Source organism: Coenobita brevimanus, chromosome 72, assembly GCF_032717465.1.
Source record: "Coenobita brevimanus isolate Jiangsu-jjx chromosome 72, ASM3271746v2, whole genome shotgun sequence".
In the NCBI taxonomy this organism is placed as follows: Eukaryota; Metazoa; Arthropoda; class Malacostraca; order Decapoda; family Coenobitidae; genus Coenobita; species Coenobita brevimanus.
In genome coordinates this window covers 3,531,473-3,545,023 of record NC_137025.1, presented here as the reverse complement: position 1 = coordinate 3,545,023, position 13,551 = coordinate 3,531,473, and the positions used below count along the sequence as shown (strand labels likewise).

Genomic DNA, 13,551 nt, shown 5'->3' with positions numbered 1-13,551 from the left:
ATTAAGTCAGTGTGGTTTGATTTGGTTAGTTTCCTCTCCCCCTCCTTTTTTTATTTTTTTTATTATTATTTTTTTTTTAACCCCTACACCGCGGGCTTGTTTACCAATGACTTGCGTGTGCCGCGGGGTTATTTGGGCTCCGACAGACTCTCAAAAAATATTTGCCAAAAATCAGTTATTAGTCCTAGAATAATAAAATTACATATGCTTATGGCACATACCTTCAGCTTTCTCCTGGAATGATTGTTGAGCCTTTGTTGGTTACCGTAGGACTTGTGGAGACCTCTGAAGTAGGGTAACAAAGTCTCCACTTTACACTTCCCGACAACCCGTAATATGATTACCACAGCCAGATACAAACACTATAAACACTATTCTACAATTTTCAAGTAGTTTGGGATCCATACTAAAAAAAAAAAAACACTGTGAAAGCAATGGAAATTACGAGCGCGTCTGATCGTCACACTGGCACTAGTTCGCTCTTGGTACTCTGTCATTTATTATTCATAAAACCCCTCACACTTTATATTTCTATTACTATATAACACTTATATATATCTACAGTCTTTATCCATAAGTTTCCTTCAGTAGTATTAGTTTATTGTCACTGTAGGGATTCAATTTCTTTCAGTAAAATACGTAGCATTCACTTTCTCGTCCTGTATACTGGCATTGAGAGTGAGTCACTTTCATCTTCACTCTCATAACTCATAGCATTCAGACATGCTAGAGTGAAACTTTCACTTTCATTACTCCTAGGGTATATACTCTTATTCTTATAATACTACTCATTTACATTTCTATTTACGTTCTCTATTTTATTTACGTTATTTACATTTCTATTCTATTTACACTGTGTTGTGCACTGTCACTTGAAATAACTTATAAAACTATTTTCCATTGTTCACGTATATTTACATTCATTACTTTCACTTGCTGTTTACACATTATTTACACATTATTTACAATTCCACTTGCACTGTTTTACTCAATAGAAAGATCGTAGTCACTCTTTTATCAATTGTCAGCCCTTTACCTCTTTCCACACGAGGTTTAGTTGGGGGTAAAGGTCACAGGGCCATTTGCATGGGGGTGAAAAAAGGCCTTGAAGTCAGCAAGAAGAAACATACGTACCCTCGCTTCGGAAGATGAGAGTAAACTGATAATGGAGGGCCAGCGTGGAGGCCTGCTTATGGGTTATTCAGAGTTACCAATATTAGTTCTTGAAACAGCTAAGTCTAGCACTGATATGATTGGCAGGAAATCTAGACAATACATTATAAATTTGGTAGTTCCAGGTGAATGTAAATATCACTTAGGCTTCTCCCTTCCCTCCTTACATGTATATTTATTACGAAAATAGATTAGAGGCCTACTTAGGAGATATATATTCAGAGCTACCAATGTTAGATTTTGAAACAGCTTTGTCTAGCACTGAAATGATTGGCAGGAAATCTAGACAATACATTATAAATTAGGTAGTTCCAGGTGAATGTAAATATCACTTAGGCTTCTCCCTTCCCTCCTTACATGTATATTTATTACGAAAATAGATTATACGGCATATTTCAAGGGGAAAAAAACAGCGAAAATTAGCGAACGAGTGCACGTGAGGTGTTGTCAGGTGATAATTAGCCAATTCCAGGTGTATGGCACTCTCACTTACCTTATTTCTTTCTTGTATATATTATTTGGTATAAGAATAGGACATAGGGCTTATTTCAATGGATGAAATCAGTGAAAAATTCCAGGGAAGATTTACTTAGCGTAGCACGGCTGGGCAGGCGAGAGGATAGGGTAATGGAGGGGGGGTAGGGAGGGGAGTCAAGAACGGGGAGAAATGGCTAAATTGTCAACAATGGATGTGAGATTAGGAGTGCTGACTAGTGTTGGACATTGGCAGTACTGATAGATGATACAAGCCCCCACTTGGAAGCCCGGGTGAATTCAAAATAACACAGAATCACAAAAGCAACGCCCCGCGGTATGATCCCTTGCTCCCAAGCGTCACGAAAGTGACGCCCCGCGGTTAAGGGGTTAAGATATGGCAAAATGGTGTAGGTTTGGTAAGGTTAAGTTTGTTGTGTTTGGATTGGTTGATTGGGGTTCTTTAGTCTCTCTCTCTCTCTCTCTCTCTCTCTCTCTCTCTTTCATTCTTTTTATGGATTGAAAGGATCTTGATTTTGGTTATTCTTTTTGGTTTTCCTCTGTAAAGGATGAATGTATGCTATAGGTATGGTACTTTTTCTTTTTTCTTCAGCTTTCAGCTAATTTATATGTGAAGGAAAGGTCATTTCATTTGCTTGAGGAGTGTACGTAAAGTTGTCTGAAAAGTGTTATTGTGTTACCAAAGAAAAGTGATGGATAAATGGATAAGTGTGTAGACAAAGCAGAATAAATGTAGATGTGGTGGCTGTGGTCAACCCTTCACCACAAGGTGTTATTTGTATTTTGCTTATTCAACCTCCAGATGATTTTATTATTTGAGGAAATATTTTTACTGAAGAAGTTCAAGCCTTATCCAACTCCAGTTCTAAAAAATCTCTCCTAGGCTGAATGTAATACTGTACTGTAATCTGGAGATAGCAAAAATGAAATAAAAGCACTGTGCACATCATTTTATTGATGGGGTTAAGAGACCGGGCTAATGTATTGCCCGGCCTCCACTATAGGTGGAGGAAATCTTCAAACGAACGAACGAAGGAATGTACAGTATTTAGGTGGTTTAGACATATGTGATGCAGTGAGAGTACAAGCTGGAAATGAGGAGAGAGGACAAAAATAAGATGGAGAAAATGGGATCGGAGGCCTATTTGAGGGAAGGAGGTTTGGAGTAGCAAGACAGAAGGGAATAGTGATGATTGATGACACAGCTTGGAGGCACTTGGTTTGTAGCCAAATTAGATAAACTCTGGGATGGTTTGTCAATCAGTAAATTTACATAAGATACCATACACATACGATTTCTACAGTAACATGGATCCTGTTGGGCCAGGTTGATTGTGTGTTGATTAAACAGAGGGTATCATACTAAAGGTAGGCCCCATGCAGTTGGTCTAAAGTTATTTCAGCATAAATTGTTTTCAAACACTTTGTCTTGTAGTAAGGCTGTGTTATTGATTAACCTTGAACTTTTGAACACTGATGTGCTGATAGCCAGAGGTCATGTCAACAGCAACCTTGAACTCTGGAATGCCTTTGACCAAAGGGATTAACGTGCTGTAAATGTACATTATTGGTAATTTAGTGGATTTAAAACTTGCAAAACTTAAGCAGTATCAATACAGTAAGTAAGTTTTGCTTTTCTCTTAAAACCTTTGGACTCACCATTGTTTACCTGTGATACTGGTAAATGATAATTTAATAGGTAACATATGGCTACTTTCTCATTGATCTCATCACATTTAGTACCTCATGAGTGTCTCATCAGACAGTCACCATTCGTTGTGGCTACCATACATGTCATGACTATACAGTACTGTACCCCATACTGTATGTGCTGTACTGTACTGTGCTGTAAAGTACTGGATATTGTTGATAGTGAGAAATGATGATCAGTTGAATATGATATGTACCGGTATACTTTGTGGTAGGTGATGATGCCCACCATCCTCTCACTTGATATATAGCTACCTTTAGATGACTGCACTGAGTGACAAGTCATTTAGTTTATCGTAGGCTAGTCCAGGAAACCATTTACTTATATATACTAAGTTTGGCAGTACGCATACAACCAAATGGATGTCTGGTAATCTATTGGATTATGAAGTGCTCCAACCAGTGGAGCTTAAAAGGGTTATATCAGAGAGGTTGTTGGGGTTTATAACTTACATTATGTCACTTGGGTGACCAGCTGGTTATTTTTGCCGCAAGAGTATGGACTAAGTAATGTAGCCCCAGGTCCCTTTGCTTCTGATGGAGCCATAAAAGAATGGATGATAAATAGATAAATAGGTTGATTTTTATGCGGCAGTTGTAGTTTTGAGAATGCGTCAGAACATAAGCCTCTCTATGAATTATCTTTGCATCATGTTTACAGGAGTGACAGCAAATATCAATTGGACTGTGTCGCAGTGAGGGAGAGCGATGGCTGAGGCGAGGTGGAGCAGGCAGGCTGAGGGCAGTGATAAGCCTTTTGAGTGTCAGAATTGTGGTAAAGCATTTGCCAAGAACAGTGACTTGAAGCGACATGTCATGATCCACACTGGTGAGCGGCCACATGTGTGTCAGGTCTGTGGCCTTGGTTTTATCGAGAAAATTAAACTAACAATTCACATGAGGCATCACACAGGGGAGAGACCTTTTGAATGTTCTGAGTGTGAGAAAAGTTTTATTAAGAAAAGTGACCTTAAAAACCACTTGAAGATTCATGATGGTATTAAGGAGTTCCACTGTAAAGAATGTGGCAAAGATTTTCTGAAGAACAGTGATCTGACAAGGCATTCCAGGCTTCACACTGGCCACCGTCCCTTTGTGTGTCTTACCTGCAATGCCAGCTTCACAGAGAGTGGGAAGCTCAAGAAGCACATGATGGTTCACACTGGGGAGAAGCCTGTTGCCTGTGAGACCTGTGGCAAGCGGTTCAGTCAAAACTCTGATCTCCGGAGGCACATGCGGGTACACACAGGCGAACGGCCTTACGTGTGTGGAGCATGTGGTCAGAACTTTAGCCAGCGACATGTATACAATGACCACATGAAGCAGCACCCCCAGCATTTGATAACAGTACAACAGCTTAGTGATAGTCAGGCAGCCAGTGATGACCCAGCATTGGCTAGAGGCTTGAAAATGATATTTAGCCTTGCTGGATCTCAGAGTGGACAGAACCCTCCATCTGAATCCAAAAAGCCAACAGAAGAGTTTTCAGAATCTTTAAGTTACTTGGAAGTTGATATGTGTGTAAAAGATGAGGTTCTTGATGTCACTGATGACAGTTCACCTTGATGCCTCAGCCTAATTTACAGAGCTAGAAATATAAACTGTGGTACTGTACTCTTGTACAAAAGCAAATAGCTACATTGTAGAATGGAAATCTGTTATGTTACAGTTCACCTTTGGTAATAGCCTGTGCAGTTCTACAATAAGTTATTTTTGTAATTTACCAGATATTTTTAATTGGGTAGTACAGTGCAACCTCAGAATCTTTAAATGCTTGTGTCCACAAACTATTCGAACTTTTGACAGATTTGAACTTTGTATGAAGTATTTACATCATATCCTTGTCTTAATGCTCATAATTTAGACTTGCTTTTGATGGGTATTGTAGTAGCTGTGGGCTAAGTAGCTTGCCTCAGGCATCCTATTTTCCATTGTTTTCATAACACTACCATTTATCTTTTATCTCTGTTACCTTAGTACAGTATTTGTTACTAACCATGAAGTATTTTTCTTCTGTTCCTCTTCCCTCATCTTCTGTATGCCCACTTGCTCTAAAACACTTTGTACCTCTTTCCTCATCTTCTGTATGCCCACTTGTACTAAAACACTTTGTAGTTTTATCCATATTTAACATCGATCAATAAGTTGTAAGAGAAAATAATTTTTCATTAATTTATTTATGAACAACAGTGCTACACAAATATTCACATCTTTCACCACTGCCTTGTGTTGCATACTGTGTGATCAGCTGTGATGCTTGTTTACAACCTGACTGATGCACATATTGTGCATTGCTCATTCACAGAATGCATATATTATATTATTTATAATGTATTTTATGACAGTGTACACCTGTACAATTGTTGTAATCTTGCAGAAATATTGGAATCTCAAATGATGGTGCACTACGTGTGTGTGAAACGAGTGGAAAAGATGCCGAAGGTTTATATTTACTGTGGGGTTTCCTGGTAATTTTCTCAAATAGCCTGTGAATTGTACAGTGGTTTATCAGTGATACAAAATAATCTAAGAGAAATACCGGTATGTTAGGAGATTACTGCATACCAACAACCATATTTATGTCAAAAGTGAGTAAAATTCATTAGTTAATAATGTCTAACAAGTGGTGTTCCATGATTAAAGGATATTTATTGTAATTTTACTTGGTAAAGAAATTATAAAGCTTGTAACATTGCTTTGCAATGTCATTTACTGTCATGTTTATAATGCCATCACTGTCCTTCAGAACACATGCAAAGACAGTTCTGTACTCTAGTTTCAATCTGTATGGAGCTTCTGAGAACTTTCTTGTCTTCATGTCGTACTTAGTTGTTTCCTTCACCACAGTCATCTCAACACGTGCACACACACTACAGTACATACTTGTGGCTGGATTGTTATGTTGCATAATTTTTTTTTCACAACATTGCACTAATCGGTAAAGCTAGAACACCTTTTTGAAGCCACAATTATGGTGAAATCTGAATATTCTTAACCCCTAGACATTGGGATTTTTTTGGCGTGGCTACCCTCTCCCAACGGCTGTTTCCTAAAATAGCCATTTTTTTCAAACCCTCACATCTGGGAAAGTATAGCAGTTAGGGAAGCAAAATTAAAGACCATATTATTCACAAACTCTTCTTATTGAAAATGAGAACATCCTTAGATCTGCAGGTGGTCACGTCAATGAGTAAGGACATGAAAAAGATGAGTAACTTTTGGCGCTTGAGGCAGGATATCTTCTTGCTTGTTCACGTGGCCCTGACTTTGGCTTCACTCTCAGCTTGATAACCTCTCCACTGTTGGATAAACTAGTCACAGTGGCGTCCAAGGCACGCCCTATGACACTATCACTGAACCCTTTCTTAGTATCGTTGGGCAGAGACTTGGCAGGGGTGGATGAGGCAAGGGGTCCTCATGAAGCCGGAACGGAATTGGACAAGGTTTCAGAAAACATCATTCAGCATCTGGCTGAGTCACAGAGAAGACTGAGGTATGCTTGTGTTGGGTGGCAGGAGTCTCTCCTTTCCCTTTGGTGATGAGATCAGATGGCAGCCAGTTTAAACCTTGGTGGGATTGCATTTGTTGTTCCTACCGACTCTGTCCACCCCTTTTGCGGCAGCCCATACTGACACTCGGCGTGTTGGGGTTAAACTGAATCAAAGAATAAATAACTTAACCACAAGGAGGAAAGGAAACTTTTACACTATTATGGGTGACCACATGCATTATAACAAAATCATCAGTACCAGGTAATTGTAGCCATCTGTCGTGATGCTGGAGTCTGTGGTCATTTGTGAGCTAATTCTGCAAAATAAAAATGACAGATTTCATAAATTATGGTACAGTATTCGAACTTTAGATGTTTCTGAACTTTAGACATTTGAATTTTTGAGGTTGCACTGTAATCGCATCTCTGACTTCATTCCATGTGAAAGTTTGTAGCTGTGATGTGTTTTAAGTGCAGTAATACTGTACCCTAACATCGTAAGTAGTAGTAGGGGGTTAAATACCTTTTTTTTTTTTTTTTTTTTTTTTTTTTTAAACAGCAACTGCTTGTATATTTGACATTTGAAAGATTGACTATAAATAGTTATGTAGCGCTGTTTTGAGGAACCCAGCTTGTCTGTTGTATCCAAATGACAAGAAATGAGGTAATGTTACTATGAAGCATTTCAGGCAGATGTGTAAACCTGAAAACCTAAGATGAGATACTTCTGTTGTAAAATTTCGAGGTAGCTGCAGCATGTAAGGAGTAGTGAGCTAAGGCAGCGATTCTTAGCTTTTTAGTACCGTAACTGTTGTTCTAGGGGTTCTGTGATTTTTTATGGGTAACAAGCCTTCTGTAATGTTTTGGGCATGAAAATCAGTTTGTAGCAGTTTTAAAATAAGCAAATATGGGACTGGGGTAAAATCATTTGGCAAGCACAACTTCTTTAATGCCCATCGGTATTTTGTCTTGTAATGTGTGCTGTTAAAAGCATGTGAATTTCAACAGTTAGCTGGATTTACGTCTCTTGTTAAGGTATACAAGGGGGGGACCCAAAGATTCCCAGAATAGATTGATGGTGCAGGAAAAAGAAATAGTTCCCTGTTGCACTGGTAGGTGCCACTTGCCTGCATGCAGTTTGATGAATCTTTCTGCCTTGTGGCATTACTCTGAGAGGGTGAAGTCCATATTTCTGTCATTTTTTTCTTTGTTCATGCATGTGACTTTGCAGTTTTTGTCCTCAGATCACTATGGCAGATTTGAATAAACAGAGAGTGTGTGTGTGTGTGTGTGTGTTTATGTTTATGTTTCATCTTTAATACAAAAACCGTAGCTAAGGCAGTGACAGTGCTTGAGCAAGCTTTCAAAGAGCAGGCTGTGAAAGAACACAAGTCTGCAAATAGTGCACACATTTTAAGAAAGGCAACGTGTCAGTCCAAGACTCTCCATGTTCTCCCCATCCTTTGACCTCACAAACAGATGAAAACATCAAGAAAATTTGACAGGTAATCTTGGAGGATTGTCATCACATTATTGACAAACTAGTGGAGGCCACAAGTGTTTCTCAGAGTTCAGGCCAACAGATTTTGACACAAAATCATGGCATGCGCTGAGTCTCAGCAAAATTTGTCCCTGTCTTCTAACGGAAGATCGAAAAATAAATCATGGGAATGTGTGTCAGAATTAGAGGACAGTTGAGAAGTGACCCATACTTTCAAATGTCATTACAGGTGATGAGACCTGGTTTTATGGGTATGACCCCAAAACCAAGCAGCAGTCCAGTTAGTGAAAGACACCATCTGCAAGATCTAAAAAAGTGCATTAGGCCAAGTCCAGCATCAAGATAATGTTGATTTTGTTATTTGACATTGAGGGAGTTGTCCATAAAGAATTTATTCCCTATGGACAGGCTATGAGCCGGCAGTTTTACTTTACAGTGCTGAGGCATGTACAAGAAACCATCAGCTACAAATGTCCAGACAAAGTAGTGCACCCAGACATGATTCCTGCATCATGACAATCACACACCACATTGTCAATTCAGCTATTTGTAGCCCAAAATAACATTGATGTTGCTCTACACCCCCTGTACTCACCAGATCTCACTCCCTGTGATTTTCTCTTCTTCCCCAAGATTAAGTTAGAACTGAAAGACAGAAGACTTGACAACTTAGAAGAAATCCAGGAAAAAACACAGGAGTCTCTGGGCAAGGTAACAAAAGATGACTTCAGGAAGTGTTTCCAGGAATGGAAAGAGTGCTGGGACAAGTGTATAGTGTTTCAAGGAGGGCAATTCGAAGGGAACTAAAATGGGTATGATGTAAGTTTGTAATGAATTTTTTTGTTAACATTTCCAGGAATTTTGGGGTCCCCCCTTGTATGTATGTATGTATGTATGTCTTGCAGTGTGTTTGCCCTTGTTCTTCAGTAAATCAGTACCATATGGCTCTTAATGATGTATATGTCTTTAATTCACGGAAATGGGGATATGTTATGGGTGGAAAGAGTAGTATGATGATTATTTAAAAGAGTGAAATGAGCATATAGTGCACAAAGCAGACCTGTGTTTCAGTGAATCGACTAGCATTCCAGAATTTTCAGGATTAGGTAAAGTGTACTAGAAACTCGTTATATGAAACTGTGTTAAACAGCAAAATGCATCAGTAACTGGCAAAATAAAGAATGGAAAACAATGGCATTGCTAAATGCACAGGTGCAGACTAAACCTGATTTTGCCCATGTGCTAATGTGAATATAAAATGCAGTGCTGTTAGGTCTATGTTAGAGATTTTTCTGTTTATTTGTCCTCAAGCAGAAAGATATACTGTCAATTTTCTAGATGTTGTTGCACTTAGAGCAGGATAACCGGTTTGCAAAATCAACCAGTTCATTTTATATTTATGTATCTCACCATAATATTCTTATATGGGGTAATCTAACATAATCTTGACATTACTAGGACTAACTGACATAAAAGCTAATAACTACTGATCTGAAGGGTTAAGAAAGATCCAGAAAGCTTCTTAGTTGTTAAGAACTGATGATACAGTGTGTCCATGAAGTGCAAATACATATTTGGCACAAGGAAAGTGCAGTATTTTTCTAAATTATCCAACCCCCCTCCCCCAAAAAGTAAAAACGAAATAAAAAGAAAAACTAATTCAGCATTTTGTTAAACCCTGGGGTGGGTGAACAAAATGAGTGGCCACACAAAAACACACTAGTGTGCATTGCAAGATTTTGTCCTTTGAAAAAATTTCATGCAGCATAAGCCTATATCCTTACACTGTCCAGTGTCATATCAAGTAGAAGATTCCAAAAATAAATAATTACTGTACTTATCGCTCTTCTTGATGTAATCTTTGTATACAGTGAGAAAATGTCAAACTGTAACTGCTAAGAAGGCACAACATGACCAACAGTGGAAGAGTAGTGTGTAAAGGAGCATAGAAGACAAGCAGATGTGGCATTTAGGACTATGGTTGTTTATTTTGTGTGGGCCAGTTTTTCATCAATAATGATGCTGATGAGCCAGTAATAGTATCCTGAAGTATGGTGGCTGAATGCTTGTCTGAACAAGACTTACCATTGGGAGTCAGTCATTCATTTTATCCTTCCTTGACATCCCATTGAAGGTATTATTTGAGCATAAATGCCCTATTTCTGTCAAAATGACCTGAAAAAGGAAACCTCTATAAATCAGAAATACTGTATAGGTCAGTGAATGGGAGTGCAGTGCCATCATAAATTATCAATAAGTTTTTGTTGTCTGTATGGGAATGCTGGAAGTGTATTCATCCAAATTTAACCAGATTTTACAAACAACTTGCAGCCAGAAAAGAGAATGTTTTGTGGTTGCGTACTTCATGATTGAACGCATGAGGTCTGGAGTGTGCATTTCATGATGGCTGTATACAGTAAATATGTCTGCGTTAGAAAATATAAAGTCATGCAGCTTACTTAGCATATGCTTTGTCAATAAGCCTATATAATGAGAGAATTGGACATATACATCAGAAAAACAGTTGCTGGTGCTGCATTTTTGTTAGTATTCTTTTGCATAAATCCATTCATCCATCTATCATCCAATCCTGTGTTGCCCTATGAGGAGCATAGGAGCCTGGTGCTAGGCAAGTTGGTCCTGACATTTAAGATGAGAGTGACCAGCCTCACTCAACCATGAGTGGCATTAGGTGAGCAGTAAACCCCAACCACCCTTTAGAGATAAACCTACACAGGCTCAATCTGATTGGAGCGCCTTAATTCTACCTACTAAACCACCAGGTGCCATAATTTGGTAATATGGTTACCACCCAGTATAGTAAATGGTTTCCTGCTGTACAAGAAACCATTTGGCTTGTCACTCGGTGTACAGTAGAGTCACCCATAGGCAGAAAGAGGAAAGAATAAAGGAAAGAAAGAAGTGGGAGTGTAAAGTCGACCATAGGCAGAAGGAAGAATGAAGGAAAGTAGGATAGAAAAGGAAGGAAGGAAGAGAGGAAAGGTCAGACACCCAAAGCAGGAAGGAAGGAAGAGAGGAAAGGTCAGACACCCAAAGCAGGAAGGAAGGAAGAGAGGAAAGGTCAGACACCCAAAGCAGCACTATATTGATTGAGTGGATAGTGAGTGCCTCCACCAGTTCAGACACTGACACTGAAGATGATACTACCACCTTGCAGGTATACTGTATTACATGCATTTTGAAAATTAAATCTGTCCTTAAGCATTGTCATATTTACTAGACTTGTTTGTAATATGGTGGTCCCAGGCTCATATGAGCACAAGCCCATTGCAATGCAGGATGAAGCTGCCCTGTACAGCCCACCATCCTCCACTGGGGAGATAAAGAAGGGGGAAGGGAGGAGATAAGAGACTTTTTGTATTACTAAGCATCTGAGGCCTGGTTGTGCTGGTGTCAACACATGAAGGCATCCCACTTGTATATGACACTGTAATCCACTGAGCCACCATCCTCCTGTTAGGTATTCCCACTAGGTGGAGATGATGGAGACTGGTCCTTAGGTTCGCCAGTTACCAATAAGAATGCCTTTGTTTTTATTATTATTATTTTTATTTATTATTATTATTATTATTATTATTATGCCATATTCATTGTTCAACAGCTTCAGGAAAAATTTATTGGTAGGAGAAGGGATCTGTATTTTGTTTTTGTTGATTTGGAAAAGGCCTTTGACAGAGTTCCTATAGAGGTGGTGAAGTGGGCAATGAGAAAACTTGGTTTGGAGGAGTCGCTGGTTAGGGTGGTTATGGCTATGTATGTGGGTGCTCGCACCGAGGTAAGGGTGAATGGAGATTTGAGTGATGAGTTTTCCGTGAATGTTGGTGTGCATCAGGGGTCAGTTTTGAGTCCCATGTTGTTTATTATGGTACTTGAAGCCCTCTCACGTGACTTTAGAAGCGGACTTCCATGGGAGATGTTGTATGCTGATGATTTGGTGTTGATTGCAGAGAATGAAAGGGAGGCGGAGGAAAGGTTTAGGAAGTGGAGAGATGGTATGGGGCACAAGGGCTTATGGGTAAATGCAGATAAAACAAAAGTGATGATATCTAGGGTTGGTGGCAGTACTGTCAAAGACGAGGGAGAGTGGCCATGTGCAGTTTGCCACAAGGGCGTGGGAAGTAATTCCATCGTGTGGTGTTTGTGATAAATGGGTGCACAAGAGATGTATTGGTATCAGAGGTAGACTGCGAGATAATGCTGATTTTATGTGTACGGCGTGTCGGGGAGAGCAGGTGGAGATTGTCAGGCGTGAAAGGATTGAACTTGCTGGTGAATCTCTTGAGTGTGTGGAAGAGTTTTGTTATTTAGGAGACATGTTGTGTGCTGGAGGTGGGGCTGGAGCTAGCTCTGTGGCTAGGGTGAAAAGTGGTTGGAAGAATTTCAGGGAGCTCTCGCCTCTTCTGACATTGAGAGGACTCTCCCTACGTGCTAAGGGGTCTTTGAATGCAGCATGTGTTAGGAGTGTAATGCTGTATGGTAGTGAGACCTGGGCAGTAAAGGAGGAGGGTATTTGCTGGCTCAGACATACAGAAATGACAATGATTAGGTGGATGTGTAGTGTGTCCCTGCGTGCAAGGTCTGGAGGGGCTGGGTTTACGATGCAAGAATTGAGAGGTAGGATGGGACTAGAGTGTATTGGTGTTGTGATGAGGAGAGGTAGATTGAGATGGTTTGGACATGTGGAGATGATGGGGTATGATAATTGGGTGGGGAAGGTGAGAAGTGTTAATATTGGGGGTGGGGTTATGAGGGGTAGACCGAGAAAGACATGGGACGAGGTCATTAAGTGTGACCTAAGGGTTAAGGGACTGAACAGGGAGGCTGCAATGGATCGTGCAGCATGGAGAGCTGCTATTAGGTGACCAAGGCCAATGCATGCAAGCATGTTGGAGCCTTTAAAAACGAAACGAACGAAATGAAACGATTATTATTATTATTATTACATTTTTTATGATTATTATTATTCATCCATCATCCAGTCCTGTGTTGTCCCACGAGGAGCATAGGAGCCCGGGGCTAGGCAAGTTGGTCCTGCCATTTAAGATGAGAGTGATCAGCTTCCTTCATCCCTGTGTGGCATTGTGTGAGCAGTAAACCCCAATCACACCTTGGACATAAACTTATACTGGCTCAGTCCGATTGGAGCGCTTTAATTACCCAC

The 13,551-nt window shown here is 39.8% G+C and overlaps 2 protein-coding genes across 4 annotated transcripts in view; both read left to right on the top strand.

The window, feature by feature from the left end:
* LOC145407260 (glutathione S-transferase 3, mitochondrial-like) overlaps positions 1-13,551 on the top strand; it is a 39,052-nt gene that overhangs the window by 3,376 nt on the left and 22,125 nt on the right. The window lies entirely within an intron of this gene.
* LOC145407156 (uncharacterized) lies at positions 4,048-5,060 on the top strand. The gene has a single exon (XM_080278178.1). It carries the CDS (start codon positions 4,087-4,089, stop codon positions 4,942-4,944), a length of 858 nt encoding a protein of 285 aa, XP_080134304.1. The 5' UTR covers positions 4,048-4,086; the 3' UTR covers positions 4,945-5,060.